The sequence below is a fragment of the Protopterus annectens genome, chromosome 14.part0 (assembly GCF_019279795.1).
Source record: "Protopterus annectens isolate FY-2018-M chromosome 14.part0, PAN1.0, whole genome shotgun sequence".
NCBI lineage: Eukaryota > Metazoa > Chordata > Ceratodontiformes > Protopteridae > Protopterus > Protopterus annectens.
This window is the reverse complement of record NC_056748.1, coordinates 812636339-812662599: the sequence shown is the minus strand read 5'-3', so window position 1 is coordinate 812662599 and position 26261 is coordinate 812636339. Positions and strand designations below refer to the sequence as shown.

Below are 26261 nucleotides of genomic sequence, written 5' to 3'. Positions count from 1 at the left end.
CTACCCAAGGTCCACCTAAAAGTCAGACAAGAGAAGCCAAGCATGATATTGATTGCCTCGGACTGGCCCCGCCAGTAGTGGTACCCAGTGCTAAAGAACTTGTCTCAATACCGAGCTTGGACCTTGCCTCAAAAACCACAAGCACTGTCCCAGCAAAACAATCAGATCCTGCACAATCAACTACAGACTCTGAACCTGGCAGCATGGCTAATCCTGCAATCATACCAATGACACCTCTCAGTAAAGCTGTGATGGATGTCATTTTGGAAGCCAGAAGACCTAGTACTAGAAAATCTTATGCTGACAAACCGAAGAGATTCTATGCTTGGAATCAAGCACAAGGAACTGATACAGGAGAACCGCATATTCTTCAGATGTTACAATACTTAAATGAGATGCTTGACAAAGGCCTATCTTTCTCATCAATCAAAATCCATGCCTCTGCCATTTCGGCTCATTACAGTACAGAGCCACCAATCTTTTCTCATCCTTTACTAAAGCAGTATCTTAGAGGGGCCAAAAATGTAAGGCCTCCTAGAAGATCACCATTACCTGCATGGGACCTAAGTTATGTCTTGGAAAAGCTCACCCTGCCTCCATTTGAACCAGCTGCTACCACTGATATAAAGTTTTTATCATGGAAGACAGCTCTGCTACTAGCAATTACTTCAGCAAGAAGAGTTTCAGATCTACAGGCCCTCATGGCTGTAGAGCCTTTTATCATATTTTATCCAGACAGTGTGTCTCTGAGGACAAATCCTACTTTTATGCTCAAGGTCATTTCCAGTGTGGCTCTTAACCAAACAATTCATCTGCCAACTTTTTATCCAAATCCACAGAACAAAGGGGAGAGAGTTCTGCACTCCTTGGACGTACACAGACAGCTAAGATTCTACTTGAGCAAGACTAAAGCTCTGAGAAAAACTGAGTAATTACTAGTGTCACATGCTGCAGGATCAGAAGGAAAGGCTATTTCAAAGCAGACATTTTCAAAGTGGATAAGCCATTGCATCCGTTTCTGCTTACAGCATGGCAAACCTGTGCCCAAGGGCATTAGGTCTCACTCCACCAAGGCTGCAGCTACTTCAGCAGCCTTTCTCAGAGGAGTACCAACCAAGGACATTCTAGAGGCTGCTACTTGGAGTTCTATTCACACCTTTACAAAGCATTACCATTTGCCTCTCTACTCTAAGTCCAGGGCAGGCTTTGCCACTGCAGTGCTGCAGGGCCTTATAGCCGCACCTAATGCTGTTTAGCTCCAGCCTCCCAACCATAGCTTTGGGATTCTACCCAAATGTAATGACTGCAACAGTGAAACACAAAGAACATAGTACAGTTGTGTACACTTACCATAAATGTAGATGTTCGAGTGTATTCACTGTTGCAGTCCAGGTTACCCTCCCGCCATCCCCAGTCGTTCTACAGTTTTATCTTTCCTTCTCCATCTTCTACAGCCTATGTGGTATTTGCTTGTAGATGAAGGTAAAGTTTATATTGATGCATGTATATAGATGTGTGTATATAATATTGCTACCTTTTTCAGGGCACCTGACATCGGGGGCAAGAAAAACTAAAGAAAATGGCGTCTGCTGCATGTTTTATACCCCTGACGACCTGACGTCATGGAAGAGAAGACAGCAACCGAAGCAGGACCCAAGACTTTGGAATTCAGGCCAACTGAAGGCAACCTGCCAGCAGATTACCCAAATGTAATGACTGCAACAGTGAATACACTCGAACATCTACATTTATGGTTAGTGTACACAACTGTACTTTCTCTGCAGGTTTCATTTCAAACACTGTACTTTACAGATACCTTTTCAACACACACGTCTGTAGAAACCAGTTTGATATACATGACGTACAGTTCTAATACATTTGTAACATCAGCATCTTGTGTAAATTAGTTTGATAGTCATAGATGACATATAATTATTTACAAAATTCTAGCTAGCTGTGCTGGCAGTACCTCCTTCGTCACAGGGGTGACAACTTTTCTACAGAAAATTATGATTTATTTGTTGTATTGTTTCATCTTTATGAACCTATGATTGGCTAATACTGTACCTTAGTACAATAATTGTTTTATTATTTCCAAAAAGGTTGCTGAGGCAGGATTCCAGTGTCACTTTTATATAAAAAATTAATAAAAAATATCAGGAATTAAACGAGTAGTACCACTTTATTACTTTACACTAGCGCTTTCACAAATGCTTCATCAGGTGTAACTCAAAAACAAAAACACACACCTTATATCCACTTCTAAAACAGTCACATGATCAAACGCAATTAGCATTTAAAGATATATATTAAAATGAAAAGTACATAAGTGAAAAGTATTAAAAAATGTATCAAAAAATGTATATGTATATATAACAAATGCATGAAAATTACGAAAAACTATAAAGTTATAAAGAGTACCTATAATATAAAACTACATAAAAACACAATCTATCTATAAAGGGCTCTTTTACCTAACACTGGTTTCAAAGGAACATGGTCATTGAGTCCATGTCCAAAATTAGCCCTTAACATCACGATCCATTTTGCTTCCATCTCTTCTGTCCTAGACCTAATATCACCTATTCTAACACTCTCATGGGTCCTGGACACAACTGTAAATAAGAATTTATGCTGTCCACCTACTAACTTCACATGCTTAGCTAGAGCATTGGTATCACTACCTTTACCTATATGGTATATGTGCTCTCTAATTCTATCCTTAAGAGTGTGGTCTGTCTTGCCTATGTAGAAACATTTGCATAATACGCATACTGCTAAATAGACTACATGCATAGTTTCGCAGTTAGCTTGTACTCTAATATCATATATTTTACCCATGTCTGGATGTACAAAAGATGTCTCTTCACCAATGTGTCTACACTGTGCACATTTACCACATGGTTTAGTGCCAAAGGGAGCATTTGTGATTTTCCTCTCTTTAACATTACATTACCTCCTTTTTAAATTCTTTCTATTTTTAAAAATGCTCCCTTTGGCACTAAACCATGTGGTAAATGTGCACAGTGTAGACACCTCGAGGGTTGCGAGTGTTAAAAATGCCGACACAAACTGAATCAGATTTATTATTATTGAGTGAATGGCAGAAGCTTAATATTGCTACTAGCCTTAGTTATCTTAAATTGCTTATGCAATCAGCTCAAAGGCGTGAGATAGCAGTAATAGAATCTATTAAAGAAAAATATGTGCATCTGACTAAGAAATATCCTGATACATCCTTCTCGACACTTGTATCAGAAACTATAGATAATGTAAGCTCGTACAAACGTAAATTATTACAGATCAAGTTGAACAAATTACAGAGAGACCGCCGGGATTTTCAATTGGGTAACATCTTCACCTGGCCACATGATTCGTTGGTGAAGGGAAACATAGAAAGGAACCCCCCCCAAGAAATACGCCAGCACGCAGAAGTTCGTACAACTGTAGATGAAGCTTGCATTAAACAGTGCGGGGTTCAGATAGTCAATGAAAATGGTAATGAGCGTATTAAGTCAGTAGCGCCTTCTACAGAAAGCGCATGTAAGAGATCTACTATGGAAACAGGAGCCAAGAAAAAGACTTTCACTGTTAGTGCAGAGGTGCACAGAGCGGCAGACTGCACTACACCACTTGCTACAGAAACAGGCTCGACTGGGGCCTCTAATACATCAAAAGAAGAGGCGCAATTTTTTCATTTAAACTTTCCGCTCCCAGTGAGGGACAGCTCATTAAATCGAGTGGGCGGGCAGCGACAGAGGAATCAACGGATAGACAGAGGAAGGAGTATCACCAGGTACAAAAGGAAACACGAGGAGGAGGTGAACAATGTATATACAATCAAAAAAGCTTTTCAGCAAGTAAGACATTAGTGACTAATCTGTCGCAGCATATATTAACAGATATGGAACTTAATGTGTTGAGTAAAGGTTTGTCTTTTATACCTTCAGCTAATATGTCCTTAACAGACATAGTTTTTGATCTTAAAATGTTTACCAGGAATTTAACATTGAAATGTATGTTTAAACAAAGTGATACAGTTATTGATTTCTCTTTGAGAAAACCTAGTACTTTTATTCCTAGACCGATGGCTTTAGTCAATGCTTTTGAGCAGATGTGTCTCTCCGATATTTATAAAGTGTATAATGATAGACAACACATTAATAGGAAATATAATCTGAGTAAAGTTGAGTTACAAGCACTGCATAGTCTGGAAAATGATGATAATTTAGTAATCAGACCAGCAGACAAAGGGGGTGGGATTGTTTTGTTAAACAGTTATGATTATGATTGTCTAATGCATGAAATGTTGAGCAATGTTGATTTTTATCAGAGAATAACTGTAACTCATATGAAAAAGATGGCAACAGTTATTAATGAGCAGATAGAATACTTGGCACATTTAGGTTTATTGTCTGATGACATTGTAAAGTTTTTTAAAACATCTTATTATACTGTACCAATTATTCAAGGATTACCTAAACTTCACAAGAACATGGCCAGACCTCCTATGCGTCCTATAGTAGCAGGGAGGGGTTGGTGCACTGAAAGTATATCCATATATTTGGAGAAGAAGTTAAAGCCTATGGTAGAGAAATCAGTTTATGTTCTAAAGGACACTGAGCATTTTTATGAAGGTACTAATTGTGGTTTTTTGGAAGTTGATTATTTCTTTGTTACTCTTGATGTAGTCTCATTATTTACAGTTATCCCGAATGATACAGGACTAGAGTTTCTGAAGGAACAACTAATTAAGTGTTGCTTATATAGTATTAGTGAGATTGAAACTTTTTTAAAGTTAATGTCCATTGTATTGATGAACAATGCATTTCTTTTTAGAGATCAGGTTTTTTGGCAAAGAAATGGGGTAGCTATGGGGAGTGCTTGCTCCAATAGCTATGCTAATGCAGTTATGATGCAATGGGAAGCAAATCATTTATTGGAAGGCCCATATAGCAAATTTATTTTGTTTTACAGGAGTTTTGTAGACTACCTTTTTATGTTATGGGGTGGTACATTACTAGAATTAATGGATTTTGTTACGTTTATTAATGATACCACAGAATTTTTGAGGTTCACTATGAATCATTCAAGAACAGGTATAAACTTTCTAGATGTGTTTGTAGAAAGGGATGTTAATGGCACTATCTCCACTAGATTGTATAGAAAGGAGTGTCATCTCAATAGTCTCCTCTTTAGAGGTAGTATGCACCCTAACTATATTTTTAGGAATGTGGTGCAGAATCAGTTTTATAGAGCCTCTAGGTTGAATGTGAGGAATGAAGATTTTCAAGAACAGAAATCCAGAACTATTGGTGAACTTGTTGAGAGAGGCTATGATCGAGGATTTGTTGAACAAAATGCAGCCCATGTCACTCATTTGAGAGATTCTAGAGCTAAGCCATATTTCTCAAAGAGGCAGTCTAGAGAGTTTAACAGTAAAGCAGATAAAATCAAAGTATGTATACCATACTCAAGGGATGTTTTTAAATATACAGATATTATCAATCAGCATTGGGGCATATTATTGACTGATCCACAGATTAGTAATATAATAGGACTTAAACCGCAATATATTTTTAAAAATAGAAAGAATTTAAAAAGGAGGTTATGTAATGTTAGAGAGAGGAAAATCACAAATGCTCCCTTTGGCACTAAACCATGTGGTAAATGTGCACAGTGTAGACACATTGGTGAAGAGATATCTTTTGTACATCCAGACACGGGTAAAATATATGATATTAGAGTACAAGCTAACTGCGAAACTATGCATGTAGTCTATTTAGCAGTATGCGTATTATGCAAATGTTTCTACATAGGCAAGACAGACCGCACTCTTAAGGATAGAATTAGAGAGCACATATACCATATAGGTAAAGGTAGTGATACCAATGCTCTAGCTAAGCATGTGAAGTTAGTAGGTGGACAGCATAAATTCTTATTTACAGTTGTGTCCAGGACCCATGAGAGTGTTAGAATAGGTGATATTAGGTCTAGGACAGAAGAGATGGAAGCAAAATGGATCGTGATGTTAAGGGCTAATTTTGGACATGGACTCAATGACCATGTTCCTTTGAAACCAGTGTTAGGTAAAAGAGCCCTTTATAGATAGATTGTGTTTTTATGTAGTTTTATATTATAGGTCCTTTTTATAACTTTATAGTTTTTCGTAATTTTCATGCATTTGTTATATATACATATACATTTTTTAATACTTATGTACTTTTCATTTTAATATATATCTTTAAATGTTAATTGCTTCTGATCATGTGACTGTTTTAGAAGTGGATATAAGGTGTGTGTTTTTGTATTTGAGTTACACCTGATGAAGCATTTGTGAAAGCGCCAGTGTAAAGTAATAGTGGTACTACTCGTTTAATTCCTGATATTTTTTATTAATTTTTTATATAAAAGTGACACTGGAATCCTGCCTCAGCAGCCTTTTTGGAAGTATTTTGTCTTTTGTCATTAGCTGCTATCGAGGTATCTGGTGCTTGGTCGTTCATTTCGTTTTAATTGTTTTATTATGCTGCATGGTGTTGAGTGCTATGGACTTGAAGGAAAACTCCACCCTAGAACTAAAAAAATATGTTTTTTTCAGTCTATCTTTGTTTCCAGACCTATTTTAACATCTAAAAATCACTCTATGTGCTTTATTTGTAATTTTAGCCTGTTTACCACAACATGGCTACCGATGGGGCTTGATATGTCAACGTGATCTACTTCTCCTTCAAGCCTTTCTCTTTCCCATAAAGCATTTCAAGTCTCCTTTCTCTAACTCATGCCAGACATAAGGAAGTAACTGTGAATTCCCATGCCATTGACATACAATGGGAAATCTGTGACTCACTGTCAATTTGTATTCCTTCTGTGTTAGGACAGCTTCTTTTCTCTAGCTAATCATCCCCATTTATGTGTAGCTCAGAGCGTGCTTTGCAGTATAATTTGTAGTTATCCTGCAGCAGCCAGACTTGTAGCTAAATTGGATGCCTTTGTTCTAAGTGTTCGTTGGTAGTCCAACATGAATTGACACTCCCCTCCTCCCAAGCTACTGCACAGGTGTGAAAACTGACAGCTCAGAATTGAAAGGGAGTGCCATTTCAATTGTCTTCCCCTCTGCCTGCAGAATCATTTAGTTATGTGTGTGGCAGCAGCAGAAAGATTTAAACAATTGCAATTTAATTTTCGCAAGCCAGTTTCCGATAATTTATGATTATTTCATTGTGCTCATTTTTTATTTCCCCCTATTTCTACAAGACATTATTATGTTAACTTATTTTTGCTTTCTAATCTCGTTGAGGGATATCTGCCTAGTCACATGCTGTTTCTGTAATTTCCTGACATTTGCATCATCTCCACATATTTTAAAGGCCTCCAAAACAGTCAAAGAAAGTACTGAAACTCATTGGTTTCTAGAGTCAATGCAGTGAATTTTTTTTCAGGGGGGGGTCTGGAATATTTTGTGCAAGTCTGCATCACTAGCATAATGCAGATAACTGAGCTTAATATGATCTTCTCTAATTCAGCTGAAACTATTTAGCAATCCTCCATTCCTGTATCCGGATTAGTAAATTTGCTTTGATGCACTCCCTGTCTTTATAATCCTACTACTAAAGTGGTCATGTATTGAATTAATTGTCAGCCAACACTACTCACTCAAACACAGTGCTTCAAATTTGTCACAATACTAGTTTTGCTTGAGTCTCTTTAAAGCACAAGAGATGTGTGCAGTTTCCATGAAACACCATGTAGCAGGGTTTACACCCTACAGTAAATTAAGGATTGCAGCATCCAATTTGCTGTTGTACTAACTAAACTTGTCAAGTCAGGCAGTAAGCACACAGGAGTGAAATGCTACCATCAGTGTCATGTCATGAGTATAGAAAGACTTTTGCATCCATAATTTTCCTGTCTACCTTATTACAAATCACTGTACCAGGCAGCGCTGTGTGGCCTTTTGAGAACATTGCACATCTTAGTCCAAATTCTCCAAAATACTGCAACCAGTTAACAAAAAAGCACATGTGATGGCACTCCTCTTCATGTAAATATATGTAGGCCCTGCAACTTACTTCATACCTTAAATACATGCATCATATCACACAAACCGTTTGGGAAGCTCTTCCATCTCTTTCAACCTTCTGATTCAAAAGCCTGTGTTTGTGCTTTTCCTGCCTTTCCTGTTACTAGTGTAGTCCAGGTACAGATTTGCTGTATCCAGGACTCTTTGTAAGCTTCTGAGCCCCCCAAGCCTTTCTGTGTTGGAGGGAATCTTCTAGCTTATCAGTGGGAGTGGTGAGCACTAGGTAGCCTATGTACCACAAGAGGAGTGGTTCCTGGCTCAGAAATTGTGGCTACTGGCCATTTGGGCAGTTTTTTCCCTCTTTCAACTCTCTGGTTTAAAAGCTGCACTTGCGCTTGTTTCCCACCTTTTCTGTTACTAGCCTAGTCCAGATACAGAGTTGCTGTATCCAGGACTGTTGGTAAGCTTCTGAGCCCCGCAAGCCTTTCTGTGCTGGAGGGAAGCCTTTTGGCTTATCAGTGGGAGTGGTAAGCACTAGGTAGCCTGTTTACCACAAGAGGAGTGGTTCTGGCCCAGAAATTGTAGTTTATTGGCCGTTTGGGCATTTTTTTCCATCTCTCTCAACTTTCTGGTTTTAAAGCCTGTGTTTGCACTTCCCCACCTTTCTCGCAACTAGTGTAGTCCAGGTACAGTTAGTAGTTTAAAAAATGCGTTGCACGGTTTTGTGTGCTGGGCAGCAAGAGTTAGCCTAGTGTTAAATTATTCCCAGCTCCACTAAGTGTCCTCTTCAGTTTTTCACTTGAAACTAGTCTAACTCTCAACCGAAGCACTCAAAAAGCATCCTACAGTCCAGCACTGCTCAGACCTAATAGCAAGCACTAATATACCCAGACACTTGACTGCCAAGCAGAGTAAGGCTCTTTATCCACCCCTCACCAACCAAGCGACTAAGCAGCTCACCCTACTATTCAGGCATGACCAAAGGGAAACTTCAGGCGTACTCTCCAGTCCAGCTGGTGAATCTGGGTATGCTGAGGCAATGACTGCCTCATGTACACAGACAGCCCTCTACTCCTACCATAAAACACTAACATATGTGAGAGATGCAATTATACAGCCAAACTGGAGGCAAAGGTATCTCCACCCAAGACTGGAACAGACAGTCATGAGGAGAAGGTTAACACTTGCACCACACTTCCAGCCTCACATAGACCTACTAAACCAGCACTGGCAAAAATTACACATAAATACACAAAATCATACTCTGAGGCTCTAAATAAAAATCTACAAAAGCATCAGAGAGCTCCAAAGCAGGCACCCACAAAACCTGCACCTCCAGTCGCAAACCAGACAACACATAAAACACAAAATAAATGTGCCGCACAATCACAGCCCTTTAAGGCGAAATAACATACCTAACACACTAGTAATAGGTGACTCAGTAGTCAGGCACACTGATGCCCACTCACTAGGCTGGACAGTGAGAAGGTTACTGTTAGCTGTCTGTCGGGAGCCAGAATCTGCCACATAACACAAGCACTCGGGTCAATCCAGAACAAGTACAAATATGACTCTGTCATTGTTCATGTTGGTGTGAATGACCTGAGACGTACCTCGCTGGACTCAATGAAAAGAGACATGGAAGAGCTCTCTGATCATATGCCACACTTCTTTGTAAAAAAAAAAAAATGTGCAATGTTTAGGGGACTTGTAGCATAATCCTTATGCTTCTTTACTTTTAAAGGAGTGCAAAACATGACTCTTAAGCCTGCTAAGATCCAACTCACATTTAATAGCCTCTAATAAAAATGTCTACTAGTATCAGTATCTATGAATACTGTTGCATCATTATGGCTTCCAAAAAGTCCAACCAGATTAACTTGTGAGGTGCATGCACCTTTTGAAATAGTGTTTAAGTTCAAAAATAAATATTTTTGAATCTTTACCCAAGTTTGCAATATTCTGTAAAGAATGTATTCAACCAGCATGACTTCTGAATGCTGATTTAGCTTAGTGGGGCTTTGCTCTGATTTGTATGTTTGTTTGGATGTTTCTAGAGGTTATGGGGGGTGTATGGTATGTTACTTTGGGGAGTACCGTCTGCCTCTGTATACCAGAGACATGGGGACCGACCGGGGATGAATTTCCAATTTCCCATCCATTGGTCAAAGTTATGCTTAGAGGGTTAGGGATGGACTCTGCTTCACATGGATGGGAACCTGCTCCAGACCACAGAGACCCTCTGAGACACATCTGCCTCATCAACATGCCTTATTTATGCCACAAGCAAAATTTAAATCCTTGGATCTAGTAGTTCTGATGCTGTTTATTTTGTGAATGTGCAAAAGGTCCACCAGAGCTGGATCCAAGGATTTCCTGTATGCCAGACACAGATCTCTCAGTAACTTGTAGTAAGCAGAGTATAGATGTAGGGCTTTAGGAAGATTCATAGGGCAACATGTTCATGCCATGGATTCTCCTGGTAAGGAGGGCCTCTGTGGCTGTTCCAGCTGTTGCACGTGTGGTCAGGTTCATGCCGAAGGGAGCATTATACTCCATGACTTGTCTTACAAGGGAAGAATAAAGTAACATTATGACTTCATTGGACCTGGATGCCATGCCCTTAATGGTAAAGTTGGGAGTCATAGATTTAAGTTTTTCACTACCCTGTCCCCATGCCAGATTACTGTCTACACATGTTCCTGGATCCCTACCTACCAGATCAACTCTTAGGAGTGTCTTATAGTCTGGGTGGCAGTTTTCCCAACTGTAATGCATTTCTTGGCACTGAGTTTTAGTCAGTGACTTTGGCACTACTCATTTGTCTTGTCTTAGACCTTCTTGCAAGACGTTTTTGTCATGGGGGGAATCTATTACAGCCACCAATTTGCTGTCATCTGCAAACTTTGTCAGCTAAACGGCCTTGATATTAGCCTTTATCTCTGAGAATGGGATACCAAATATGAGCAATCCCAGCACAGAGCCCTGAGGTACCCAGCTGATGACCAGCCTCTAAGGTGAGGTGGTATCACCAAGCCTGACTTCCTGGGTCCTGTTTGCGAGCCAAGCTGGCAATCCAGGGAGTTATGTAGGGGTTTATGCCCAGTTCGGTGAGTTTGTATACTACACGACAGTGGCTGAAAAAGGCCTATGCACTAACTTGGCCATTTTAAGAACTGTGATCATGGTACCCACTTTTTTCAGCAACTTTTCCAGTCTGTAAATCTAGAACAAAAGGGATTTACTAACCTCCTTATAAATAGGAGCATAGCATCCATCAGCTTTGATAACTTAACCAGAGACAAGAACATCAAACCAAAGTATACAGGAACTCTTCACATCTGCTTGCCTAATGAGGCAACAACTTTAGTCGACATGCAAATATGGCACATAAAAATTGGGGTATCAAGAAGTGTAAGCAATTTGGGTAACCGCAACTACCAGCATCCTGTACAAGGGTATTTAACAACTACAGCAGCAATGTATCAAAGGTGCCGATCCCTATGTGACCAGCTACACTGCAACTGTAGAAGTTAATACAGATTTAAGTCGATGTCCAATAGTTAAATCCCCTTCATTTAGTCAGTACTGCAGGAGTCCTGACAGCTAGAACTAGTACTTCAGAGTTTTAGTGCATCTGCCACAAGAGGAAAGGAAGAAAAGTACTACTTGAGAATTTCAGTTGCACAAAGCTGGGAATGTAGCATGCATGAATTTGTACAGTGTCCATGCAACTAGGATCATGTCGAGAGGAATTCAAAACAGTGGCCGTGACACTGAGCAAGCATGCACTACAGTTACTGGTATTAATCTAGGAGTTAAATCAATATGTACATAAATATCCTGCATGCAATGAATACATGAAAACAAAAACAATTTCAGAGAAAGACAAGAGGAAGAATGTGAAGCAACAGGCTCTGGTCATAGGTAGTCAGAAATAGCACAAACATTATTCAGTATTAATAAAGAACATTAACACTTGTATACTAAGTGAAACGTTGGGTTGGGTTGGATATAATGGTTAAGGTCTTCATCCCATAGACAAAAGGTACAGGATTCGATTCTGACTTTGGATTATTGACTGGGCTTAAAACAGTCCATCAAGGCAGTTAGCATTATATTCACCTATGAACCTACGCGGCAAGAAGCATTACTTTCAGGACGGAGACATTTCCCGCAAAATGGAGGAGGGACAAAAACGACAACTGCACCGAATGCTTATCGTCTCAGAGCAACCAATAAAGACATGAACAATACCACACCAATCTGTCTTGCATCACCTCTGTATGTATGCACGTACACACACAGAGACACACGCACTTTAAACTCATAAAACTAATCACCGTTGCTTAATAAAGATACCGTCTTTAAAATAAAGATACTGTCTAATATTCTAGTCTGAAAACAAACTGTTGTCCTACAGTTTTCCAAATGTTCCACTAAACAAAGAAAAAAAAACATAAAAGCACTGCTTATCACTTCAGTTCTACACTTTCCAGATACAGCCTGCTAAAACACTGTCATTTGTTTTTAAGAAAATTAAAAAGGCATGTTCAAGAAATTCCAACCTCACCTTCACTCATTCCCCATTGGTTACTTGGTAACCATTCCAGCTGTACCTGTGTTACAGGTGCAACTTACCTTGCAATCACCCTTATGTTATAATAATTAAGTCTATGAGTAACAGACAGCTCATGGCTTTTCATACAGCCATTGCAGTTACTACAGTCTTAGGTCTGTGATGAAATCACACTCCAACCTTTATTAATAACTAAGCTGTTGCAAGGTGCCTTGCACATGATGTTAGGACTTGCTTTTGATGAACATCTAGCCCCTTCTGAAAGAAAAACAGAAAATAAGCTTTAAGAAAATACATTAAATTATGTCTTGGGAGGAGTAAAGAAGAGTACACGGAAGCATCTGTGCTGTTCAGGAACACAGCACAAATCAGTGCCTAAAGGGAGTCAAGTCACGCACAGAACTCAAAGTAACACGATTGTATTCAGAATATTATTTAAGGTTGTTCAGGATACAGGGGTATATAGCGCATTGTTTTCAAGAGGCTAAAAGTATTACTGTCTTACTTAAACCACATAAGGTCAGAAAACCACATATCATTTGGACTGAATAAAAATAAAATAAACTTAATGGAGCATATTGATTGACACGTTTCTCTATTGCGGGCATTTTTCACCAATGCCATTCAAAATTCTAAGATACATTTACAAGTATTACATTCCGGGTAAGCGTACTTTATAACATTTCAGTGTCCAGCCTAAATAGACCTCAGTTTTCTGACATTTTTAAAGCAGAAAAGCAGGCACAGGGGTCCACCAACACTTACTGAGGACTGACATTTGGAGAGCGTAAGCAGGAGAAATATATACTAGGTAGGATCTGCAAATATTGGTTCACGACAGTAGCATAAGTAAGTTAGCAAGTTAAATATTGCATTGGTATGCAGCCTTCCCTCTAAAGTGCAACACAACTTACCTCGCAGCTGCTGTTATATTTGTCAAGTAATTTTTAATCACTAGTGCACTGAGCCAAATGGACGCTTTTAAAACAGTGTTAAAAGATCCCCAATTTAAACAATTAGACGGATGCCACCCCCAATGATGCTGGCAATAGAAGCAAATCTACAGTGGATCATTGAATTTAATGTATGCATGCAGACATTTTCCTATGCCATACCATCTTTTTGCAGTTTCCAGTATGAGATTGTGGCTGGTTAATTCAACAGCAGTGCTAATCTCATGTTAGAAACAACAGTCTATGGCAACAAAATGCACGCACAGGCAAAACGAATGCTGCCAGAGCTGACCTAAACTTTAAAAGCTGTATCGTCAACAAGATTCAAAATGCAATGGACAATACGCTCGCATACAGAGGGGAGGAACATTAAAGGGAGCGTTTTACTGAAGTTTGTGGTGGACTGGAACTCTGAATTTAGCCTGCAATTAGTAAAACATGGCACGCACTCAAGCACCTAATGCATGCTCAGAAATAGATCGGCAGGGATTTTGGAAGGACGCATAAACAATGAAAAGAGCATCGTGTCGTGTAGGAAGACTAAACGTGCATGTTGGGGTTGGGGATCGCTGAGTAGATGGGAAGTAGCACAAACAGCTACTATGCACAAGCAGATAAAACATGTGTGCGTACTTCACTCTCTGCTCTCTCACACACAAACATACACACACAGACAACCATACAAACATTCAGACATGCAGCATTCACTCACACACAGACAGCAGCACACACAATGAGAATGAATCACATTTACGTTGGTGAATTTCCGTTTAAAACTCATTAAGCAGCGAAAGCGCTGCTTAGGAAGTGTAAACAGTGGCTGAATGGATATGACTAACCATTGGATCTACATGCTGACACTATCACACATGCAACCACAGCACGGTAGATGAGACCAAAACATCGGGTGGCATATTACATGAGAACAAAAACAACAGTACTATTTAACAGCAGAAATTGGGGGTATAATGTTATATACAGGATCACAAACTGAACAAAACTTACTTAACAATAGCAGCTACTAATTTCTGTGTCCAGAGATGTTGCCTGCAGCTTCACAGAAGGGAGTATTCCAATGCAGTTTTTCGTCCGGAAGGAAACAGTGGTAGTAAAAAGAGTTCCACAAGCAGTTATGTAGCACTTCATGGTACCCGAGAATGGGCTGGCCTAGAACTTGTCTATGTCACAGTGTGGGAGGATCTGCAGGAGCGGGAACTACTCATATGACTGTGTCGAAGGTACGTCAGGAAGGGGGAGACAATTTGCATCTGAAAGGATGCGATACTAAACAACGGGGGATGGGCTTTCCTGCCCTATGCTTCGAAAATGTAGAAATGACAAATCTGTTTCTGCCTTCTCGTAAGTGCAGGTGGCTGGGATGAGTGTACAAGGATGGAGCACGTCTCGCGGTTGAGCTAAACTGTGTTTAAGCCCGGAGTTTTCCTTTAAGTTTGCATCAGAAAACAAAAACAAGGATCAAGGGTAAGACTAATGTGCCCTACCTGTTTGTTGGTATATGTTTTGCCTTCATGCCTGGCAACCATCAAGCTTCCTCCCTGGTGAACATGGCCATTTTCTTCCCCAAGACTGGAATTTCACCCAGATTTAAGATGAACTGACCACTGGAGCCGTCATTGAGGTAGCCTTGAAGTTGCCTTTTGCCTTCACCTGCAACCCAGCAATGAATTAATTTGTAACCACTGTAACTGTCTCCCTGAGAGGGTGGTCATGCCTATCCCCTTCATGGAGGAGTCTCACAATGCCTTGCCTGTACAAGTGCACACTTCTGCACACCTGTGCTGAAGGCTACCAAAAAGCAATTGCTTTGATGAGCCTAACACTTGGTCATGGGCCACTCATTTGCACCTCCAACCCTCTTCTGAAGGATTAGAGCATGGTTGATTTACTCCTCTCCCCATTATGTGTATGCTGATTTCTTCCTGCCAGTTCATCAAATGCTGAGGTACTTACCAGACTGCGGTCACCTGGACCATAGTTAGGTTTTTCCTTCTCGGCCTCTCTCTCTTTTTCTCCCTCGTATACATGTGCCACTACAGTTGACACCAACCTGCATTTTACTCTGTAGTCCTTTAGTTGAAATTCCACTTAAAAACTTAATGCTTTTTGTGTTCTTATATGCAGATATTTCTTAGTTTGATTGTTATGGATAGATAAGGTGTAATGAACACACAGTTCTTGGCAAGTTTTCTCCTTAACATTGTCCACTTTGTAGAAATAAATGTGCGATAAGTAATGTTGCAGAGCTTAATTACTATTCAGAAAGCACTATGATGTATGTATCCTGCAAATACAGGTGGCCTTTGCTTTGAAAAGCATTTCTAGAACAAGCTGACAAGGCCAGAAGGAAGATATTGGTAACATTTTATAAAATGTGCTAGCATTTACATGTTTAGATACTTATTTGTGGTTCTGTAAAAAGTTAAATTACTGAGAATGTCTCTGGGTCATGCCTGATGTAGGAGGCAGATGCGAGGCAGTGATTGCAGGCTAAAATATATGTGTAGAGGGGACAGTTCAAGATGCTTGTATATAATTCCTTGTAATGTTTTTTTCTTGCTTAGAATGGTTAATCTTAATTTTTGTGCATGTCCTGCATACAAAAACCTGACTGTGCAACAATGTTAACAGTTTCATCTGCTGTAATTTCAGGGTGTGCAGAATCCAGAAAAGCTTTATAAACAGGGTCAAGTTTTGGCTGCAACTGTGATTGGTCCTGACTTAACAGATACCAAGCTGACTATCTCACTCACAGGTATGGCTGCTGTACATTTCTTAGTATATTAGCTTCACAATTTGAAATGCTCTGCTTTCCTAGTTCAGGTTTTCTGTTTGAACATCACCAGGGCAGTCAAATATCATAGCAGGACAGTTTTCATTTGTGCTGTGTTTGGTAAGGGTTTAGGAATTGATTAGGGACACCCAAGTGGGGAAAGAGAGAGTGGAAAAAGTGGAGTCCATTCTGATTTAATCCTTTCGGCAGAATATGTTCTTGCATGTAATTGTCTATGACTTTACTTTTTGCCACCAGTCTGAACATATCAGAAGTAGGAAGGATGGCAACATCATGGAATATTTCATTGATCCCATTGAGACCAAGTGAGAAGCTGATATCCATCCATCCAACCACAACCCCTTTTCCCATTGTTACACGTGGGGTCGGGTGTCACTTCAACTGTGACAATCATTTAGCCAAGGTTCACACCACTGGGTGACTAGCCTTGTTGCAGATGTTCTTCCATACCACTCAGTCATACTCTGTCACCTATCAACAGTATAGTGTGTCCAGTCCATGGAACACCTGGAGGAAACCCGTGCAAACACAAGGACATGCAGACTCCGCATAGAAAGCACTCCAGGTAAGAATCGAACCGAAGAACCTCTTGAGTGAGGTGACAATACAATTAGCTACTCCACTGTGCTGCCCATATAAAAAAAACTGATATATCTACAAGAAAAAAATAGAGGATATTCTTTGAATCATTAAGGGTTAAATGAGGAAAAAGGCATTTTATACTTGAAAAATAAGGAAAAAGAAAGCTTGTCTAGTTTACTATAGCTGTGTTAGCCATTTACAGATGGGTGAGGATTGTAGATGTAGTTGATTAAATCCCAAAATGGAAGTGCATTTTAACATAAGATAGTGGTTTAGATATATATTTGAGTCCTGATTTTATTGGAAGGTAGCATTATGTACTGTTTGTCTTGATTCAATCACTGTGAAGGTTTGCAGAAGCTAGCCTGATAAACACTTTACTTAGCTCTAGAGTCAGAACTTGGTTGTTTTCTTGTCACATTTCCTTCCTTAATCCTCACATTGGTAATGTAGATGTGACAAGAAAAGAAACAAGTTCAGTGACTATTAGAACTTTTACTACAGGCATTGAGAATCTTTGGCCAATGTAACATTTTCAAGCTGTGCTTTCCTGTTTACCATCATGAACCATGCAGTCCAGTTCTTTGCAATTATTTTCAGTTCTTTTCACTTAGTTGCATTGCACATGCATAATTTGAGTGAATGAGTTCCCCAGGCTCCCTTCTAGAAGTCTTCTGTTGTTTGAATGTTTTCTGATTGTATGTGGTCTTATCTTTTGCCTTTGCATGCTTAGTCATGGTGCGTTTTGCTCTTTTATGTCTTCTTTTTTTTGAGAGAAATTCCCTCCTCCTTCATATTCCCTGAATGATGCTGTAGCAGTCCTGTCCTTTCTGCTTATATATGCACATTAGATGCCAGTGCTGCTGAACTTGCAGACATCTCAACTAACTGCCCCTATTCTGGTAATGTTCCTTTTTTCAGGCCTGATTTATCCCTGCACATGATGATCCCATTTTTTGAGATGTCCCCATTCTCAAGCAGGATTTACCCCTTAACACAATTTTCTGAATCTCACTTGTCGCACATGATTTTTGAAGCTGTCTGGCATACAGATAACACTACATAACCAACGGTGGTGCCAATAATTTAAAGAAGACGTGCATCTCAATCTCCTTTTTTCAGAAGCAGTAATAAATGATCTTGTGTGGTAGAATTTTGCAGTACATTTCATTAAAGTCTACAGATTTTCCACTGCCTCTTTGATAATGCTTTTATATTTTTTCATTAGTGTCGTCACTCTGGTTTTTAAACCTATTTCAGTGTAGTATCCCACATTCCTACTGGAAGCAGGAAGAGTTGTGTTATTTGGTATTCTAATTTTTTTGCTAATTAGGCACCCAGATTTTTGGCTGGATATAACTACTCAATGAACTTTTTTCCTATTTGCAATGTTTTCACGCTGAGAGGTATGTCTTGGTTATCAGATCGCCGTGAGGGAGACTGAGTTTGGTTGAATTACCAGACATTCAGATAAGCAATATCCCTTGTGGATGGTGTCTTTGTAGTACTTTTCTTTCTTTCCTTTAACTAGAATGGCAGATTTAATCTAGTCAGAGGCCTGTTTTCAGCAGGGATCTGGTGATGGCAGTTAGCAAGGAGCAATACAGTTGAAAAGCAATTACTGTCAAATGCATGTCTTAATTTTAATTTTACTTTATTTGAAATAATTAGTTGGTGTTGCAAAGACTGGTGTTCACTGCATTGGAACAGTAAAGTAAGCCTCTAAAGACTTACGATAAACATTAATGAATTGTTTCAGCAGTGTGCCACCTTTAACTGTACTTGATAGAAATATTAAAGCTCAGTGCTTCACTTTTCTGCTTCTTCACACTGCAGCCGTAAAAGAAAGAAAAGAAAAATTGTTTGGAATGTTTTGGCAACAGCTAAGGAATTCAATACATTTCACTTTTTTGTTTGGTGTCTTCCACTGTTTACCAGTTGTGTACGTTTTTGTTAGCAGCATTACAAAGATAGTCTTTCTTATAATGCAAAACATAAGACACCTGCTGTTTTTATAGTATTGGATGTTTGGGAACTGGGTGCTAATTTATTTATTTGCATTCGTTTACCAGGGTAATGCACTGGACCGTAATGAGCCCATTTTCATTTGAGACCTGGGGAGAAAAGCTCCATGAAAAGCAAGTACACATGGTATATACATAGAATAAAGACAGTGCAATGTGTATAATTCAAGAGTATATACAGCAAAGGTAACATATTTAACAATTGGATATAATACAGGTAAAATAATAAATTGATTAAAAATAAATGGCTATGTCATAGCGGTTTGTGACTGTAGGAGCAGTAAGACTTGCACCTGATATTAGATAGTAAATGTTAAACGTCAATATTAGTAATCCGCAGAGGATGATGGGCTTTGAGAGGGGGAGACAAGGTACAGGTGCAATTCCAGATAGAAGATAGGTAGGTAGTCTCTTAGGTTTTGAAAGCGGCAGGATTCTGAGTAGTCCTGATAGTTAATTATTTAATTAGAGGCTGGTGTTCAAGTCATTTCTTGTGTTGTTCACACACTTATTTTAATATTTCTCTATTTTATACAGCTAGGTACCTTGCAATATTATTATAAGTAAAATAAAGTTAAAATGCACATAGCAAGACAAGATTAATTTAACATTCAGTTTTAATGGCGGCAGAAGCACAGTTCTTTTAATCCCAAGATTAGGACTTTTGGGCTTTGGATTAAATGGGTTTTGCTGTTTGTCTTCAGGTAAAGGAATAACATTTTTATATTGTAGACTGAACATTTTTGTATAGGTATTCATGAACGTTTGACTTGTATGAAGGGTGGCAACTTAAGTAATTCATTAGTTACACACTATTTAAATTTGAAAGTTTTTTTAGATTTTAAGTTATGTAAAATAAATAAATAAATAAAAATAACTGCTCAAGGGAAAATGATTATGGTAAGTGAGATTATATGACACTTTATTTGAAGCAACTAGAGGTCATAGTCTCAGCAATTCAAAAGTTCAAATTCTGAAGATTTTTGTGCAGTGACAGTAGGTGGGATCTATTTTTAATGCTTTTAATTTAAATGCTATCTAATTATACGCAAGTGGTTGATGGTATTTTATCCTAATGCACTTTAAAATGCAGTGTTTAATTGTTGAATTCTCAGCAAAGTACTTGTTTACCAGCTAATGTCAGCATTGTGCCTGATAGTCAGTTGGGTCTTCAATTATATTTGAGATGAACCACTTGTAAAGCAATCTCATAAATAGCAGGTAGTTTGCTTTGTACTTACTGATGTCAGTGTCCTGGTGTAGGGTGCAGTTGCTGCATGGGCAGATCATGACTTTGGCATTAGAAGACCTCTATAGTTGCACTGTAGTTCACTCCCAAATGTTGAGGGGGTGTGGGGTAGTGGTGTATAATATTTTATCAATGTTCATGTTGAGTTGCTCATCTGCATAGTTTGTAGATACCCGGAACAGGTTTGATATACAGTAGCATATCCTTTCTACAGCTCTGCTGTGCTTTTGTCTGTGAACTGTGTATGTGATTTCCACTCTTTTTCTGCTTATTAGCCTTTTGCATTGTGTATGTGGCTATAAGGATTCACTGAATTCTCCCATCTCTCTCATTTTTGTTGAAAAATGACCAGCTTATTTTTCCAAAGATTTCTAAATATTCAGACCACAACCTGACTAATTTTAGAGTGTTTTTTGTAAGTGTGTTTTGTTATCATAGTTTTGCCATTATTTTGATAAACCTACACTTGAAATGATTCTTGGCACTGGTTGTATTGTTAGATCCTTTTGATTTTTCTTGCCATGCAGAATGTGGGTTCTGTTTGCTTTTAAGACCTTGTGATCCACCTGCTCAAACCACTCTTTAAAATAGTTGGGTGAGGGGGCTAATTGGGATTACCAAATCTGCTTTGGGGTCTCTTATAGGCTGTGTATCTTGCAGCTGTCTAGTCCATTTTCCATGGAATCAACTACCTGGCACAATTTGGACATTTGATTCTTAGGCTGTTTTCAGGAGGTACTTAAACACCGTCTTTATATTACAACTTAACTCAATTTTATTAAAGATTTATTTAACTTTTAATCAATTACTTAAAGTATATTTTTTCTAACTTGTGCCATTTTCTGCAAGGCTTAAGGGCTTAAATGTTAAAATAAAGCTAGTGAAACGCACTTGTTGAAACAGACAAAAGTTTTGTAAGACCAGTTTGATACCATTGTCATATGATACTTGAGTGGGGTTTCTCCATAGCTTATAAATAATGGATATACAAGATATTTCATGAAAGAGGATAGGGTTGCCCTGGCTTTGCTTCACTTGTAACTTGATTTAATAAGGGCAGTAATTGCTCTGGAAAGTGTTGAATTATTTGGACCGGTATTCAAGTATTCTGAGCTCAAAGTACATTTCTCACATAGTTTGCATTATCGTTAGACATGTTATCTTTCCACCTAACCCTTCAACAACGACATTTGTGCTGTAATGGAGACCTGGTTTAAAGCAGCAGAAAGCACCCCTGTGCTACCAGGCTATAACTCGTTCCACACCTTTTAGCCCCAGAACATGGACAGAAGCACCAAAGGTGGTGGTGTCTCCATATCTGTAAAGGATAAACACACCTCCAGACTAGTAGCCCAGCATAACACAATATTCCAGGTACAAGTAACATTGGGTAAGACAGCGATTCAGGTCATAGCCTGTTATAGGTCCCCAACCATGTTTCAAGACTCTCACTCCACATTCCTAAGCACCCTGGAAACTGTTAAGATCCAACCCAATACTCTCATACTAGGTGACTTTAACTACCACTCCATCAGCTGGGAAAGCTACTCATGCAGCAGTGCACTGGCCCAACACTTCTTGGAATTCATCAGTTCCAATACCCTGGACCAGCTCATTCTTATCCCCACTAGAGGAAGCAACATCTTTGACCTGGTTATTACTAACATGGCAGCCGTTGCTCTACAACAATAGTCACTTCCTCCCTGGTTAGATCTGACCACAAACTAATCACCATGGAATTCCACATCTCACCCACACCCCCCGCAAAGGTATCCACCTTGAAAAACTTCTCCAAAGCTGACATTGAACTCCTAAAAACAGAGGTGGCTAACTTCATGGCACCCATGCCAATGGAAAATAGATGCATGACTGCCGAATCATACACCAGTGCACAGTATGAACACATACATAAATGCATGGAACTAGCCATACCCAACAGAACCAAGATGCTCCCCTGCCATTAACTGTTGCAGAAAAAGGTGAAGTCCCAAGACTGGAAAAATTCCCTTATTAGCCTCAACAAAAAGTTGAGATCCCTCATCAAAAACTCCAAAGCCAGCTATGAAGGCAGCATTGCGGCAGATACTAAACACAACCACAAAGCCTTCTATAGTTGTATCTGGAATCTCCACGGCAATATCCAGATTTGCTCTGAGTTACTGCACAATGGTACCTCCTATACTGAGCCAACAGATATTGCCAACATACTTGCTGACAGATTCAGTGCCAACTTTACCCCCCCCCCCCAAAAGGGCCAATCTCAATACCGGAAGAATGCCAGGTACCCAACATTACTGCAGTACAGGTTAAAGCACAGGTAAGGCAGTTCATAAAGCCTACGTCGATCTGGCCAAGTCCTTTGATACCATTCCTCACTCGGGGAATTATAGATAAACTTCGCAAACTAGGCATGAAATCCCTATATCATTAGGTGGGTTGCAAATTGGCTCACAGAACCCACAGTGTGAAAGTAGCAGACTCCAAGTCAGACTGCCGACAAGTCACGAGTTGAGTCCCACAGGGATCAGTCCTGGGTCCTCACCTGTTTGGCATCTACTTGTCAGAAGTCCAGGCCAACACGGAGGGACTCTGGCTGACCAGATTCACAGACAACTGCAAGCTGGGAGCCATTATAAAATCCCCAAGTGATGCAGACATCCTACAGAAAGGCCTCACTGAGACCAATGACTGGTGTCGAAACCATGGCCTTAAGCTTAATTCCAAAAAATGCATCATCATCCCCTTTGGGAAAAACTCAGTTCCCACTAATTACCACATAGATGGGAGCCCACTAAGCATTGAAAGCGTTATAAGAGATCTGGGGACACAGGTTGACAGCAACCTCTTCTTCGACCACCACATTGCTACTGTGGTCAGAAAGTCCTATGTGGCACATCTCATTACCAAGGGTTTTGCATCCAAAAAGAAAGAGGTCATCATTTCTTTCTCCTCTTCCCTCAGACCAATCCTAGAGTATAATGCCCCATTTGGCATGTACCTCACTAGACACCTGCAACAGATGGAGAGGACACAAGTACCTCATAAAGAGGATCCTAGGCCTTAAACGCATGTCCTACATGGACAGACTCAAAAAAAAAAAAAAAAAAAAAAACTCCAGCTATTCTCTCTCATATCGTCTACTAAGAGGCGATCTCTGCTTGACTTCAAAGCCATATCTGATCCAGCTCTGTTAGAAATGCTACATCTAAAGAAATCCCAATCGCCTCCGCACTGCATGCTCCGGAGACCTCAACCGCATTCCCACAATCAGTAGAACATGCTGGAGGGACAGGCTTATAAACCAGACACAGCCCATGCTCTGGAATAGACTTCCCATACATGTCAAGTAGAGCACCTCACTGGCCCTCTTCAAGCAAAACCTTGATGAGTGGATGGAAAATAGAAAGTTCACCCTGGGGATCACTCCAGTGGCTCTACTTGATAGAGGCACTGGGAACTAACGTTGAGTGGCACAATGGCAAGGCACTTCTATGGGCTAGGCATGTAAAGGCCCCAGGGCCATTAGCCTAGTACACACCTATCAACCTATGAACAATGGATTTTAGTAGAATGAGCCTTGTGGGTTTTTTACTTTTTGCTCTTGAGGCCTGCCAGTCCTCAGTCCCTCCTCTGCCAGTGACCCATTATAGGTTCATAAGTGAATACAGGGCTGACTGCCCTGGAGGGCCATTTTAAGCCTAGCCAATAACTCAAGGTTATGATCAAAACCCTCTGCCTTGTGTCTGTAAGGTGAAAATCCTAACCATTATGCCAAACCCACCTAGAATCAACCCTGTACCTTGTGTCTGTGAGGTAAACACCTTGACCATTATACCAACCCCATCACTGAGGGCAAGAATCTGCCATGACAAGATGGCATTAAACAAACCATCAGAGGTAGCTTGAGGATATTCCTCTGCCGTTGTGCATGCCCCTTAAAGTGGGACATGCAAGGGGTGTCAGCAATGAACCATTCCTCACTTCTGCAAGAGTTTGACATCAGTACTACTCTTTCTACAAAACAGCAGCACCACACTGTTTCTTTGGTCTCCACTAGGGAAGTCAACCTGTACATATATGCTTCAAGCATGAGCTTCATACTCCTAAGATAGACATGCCCATCCTCCCTGCCTACGTTATCAAATGCCCAAGCTGCTATTTGATCTCTCGTCACTTGACCCTTAGTCAGGGCTTTTATTTCTCTACACCACCAGTGCAGGCACAGATGGATACTATTGCTGTACTTCGACAAATTTAACACACATTTTTTTTCACACACAGATATGTAGATGCATGTATATGTATGTGTGTGTGTGTATATGTATATGTGTGTATATATATATATATATATATATATATATATATATATATATATGTGTGTGTGTGTGTACATGCTTCATGAAGGCTGCAGTGTGAGTGCAACTCTGCACAGCCATTTGCACCCCCACCCCACCCCACCATACTTCATCCATCTTTATACAGTAAGTGCCAGTGTTGCAGTCAGTTGCATTGCCTCCCTCCCCCATGGTTGTGGGGAGTCCCGAAGACCTTTTTCTGCTTACATCTTAGGCCACCACATTCCTCAGAAGTGTTTCCACAGGCCTAGTTGAAACTGTATGCACAGTGCAAGGCAGATTATGTTCCACAAAATAACAAGGAAAAATGGTCTGCAGTTTACCTGTGCAGGGTAGTGAACAGTTGGTATTGCCATGTCAAAGCAACCTGTCATTACAAGTACTGCTCTTGCAACAGTAGCTGTCTGTCAGCAGACTTAACAGGAAGTTGGAACTGACTGATAAGTGATTGTTAAGAAGTTGAGGTTTTCTTTCTATAATATCAGCTTGAGGCACTCCATAGAATGATTTCTGTACTTTGCAGTACAATTTGCAGAAATCAAATGTTTTTGGCAATTGGACAAGAAGGCATGAAAGACACATGCATTTTTCCGAATCACAGTATTATAATGTGACCTAGTCTGTTTTTATTGATGGCCCTGTACAGTTCTTTTAAAGTCTTGCACTGCTGCTAAACTATCCTAAGTTTTCAGCTGAAGCCATCTTTTGTCTGATAATATATTATATTGAAGTCTTGTCTTGTTTTATTTATAGCTATTTTTGGCTGCAAGTATTTCAGAGCCTTATATTTATTCCTTAACACCCTGTTTCTAGGTTTTAGTTTTTTTTGCTTATTTTACATTTCTAACAAATTGCAGTTTGATAATTTATTATTGTAGTTCTATCTTACTTTAGCCCTTATTTGCTTTTTTCTTTAACCAGAGATCTGATATTGTCCTTTAAATTCCTCCTCATTGATGGGTCTCGCATCCGATATTGCCACTTTCCAAGACTTGAAGATCCTAGTCTTGAGCTCCTCCCTCTACTCATAATGCACCATACCTTCCTGACATCCCCAGATCTTGTTTGTCACAAGTTGCATCCAGACATGGTTCCAATCTCGAGCTTGTAGCAATAGTACAGTTATTCAAAATTTTTTTGTGTGTAACGAAAGATCCGTTACCTCCATGGGATATGACGGTACTGCAAGGTCTTAACCAGAAGCCTTTTGAACTTGGCTGATTCTTGTGACATGAAATTTCTCTTGGAAAGCAACCCTTTCAGTAGCTATTGCTTCTGCTAAGAGAATATTGAAGCTTAAACCTTTGTCAGCCAGATCTTCTTACATCATTTTTCATAAAGATAGGCTATCCTTAAGAACAAATTAGTCTTTCATGAGTAAGGTGGCCATGGAATCTAACATTAACCAATCCATTTAATTACCAGTTTTCTTCCCCAACTTCTCAAACAGAGGAGAATATATTTTGCATCTCTTAGACATTCACAGGCGTTTCTACCTCCACAGACAGAGGCATATAAAATCCAATTAACTGTTTCAGTTTCTCATCAAACCGGTTAGGTCAGACAGTTTCAAAAATCACTTTAGCTAAATGGATAGCAGACTGTATTCCTTTCATTTACTCTCAGAAAGGTATACATTTGCCTTGACCTTCCAAGGCTCATTCCACCAGAGCTATGGCTACTT

The 26261-nt window shown here is 39.6% G+C and overlaps 1 protein-coding gene across 1 annotated transcript in view; it reads left to right on the top strand.

Moving 5' to 3' along the window:
* The window catches only part of PDCD11 (programmed cell death 11), a 1563481-nt gene that overhangs the window by 1095669 nt on the left and 441551 nt on the right, over positions 1–26261 (top strand). Inside the window, 1 exon segment of the mRNA XM_044056566.1 lies at positions 16226–16328. Coding sequence (XP_043912501.1) covers positions 16226–16328 — 103 coding nt within the window.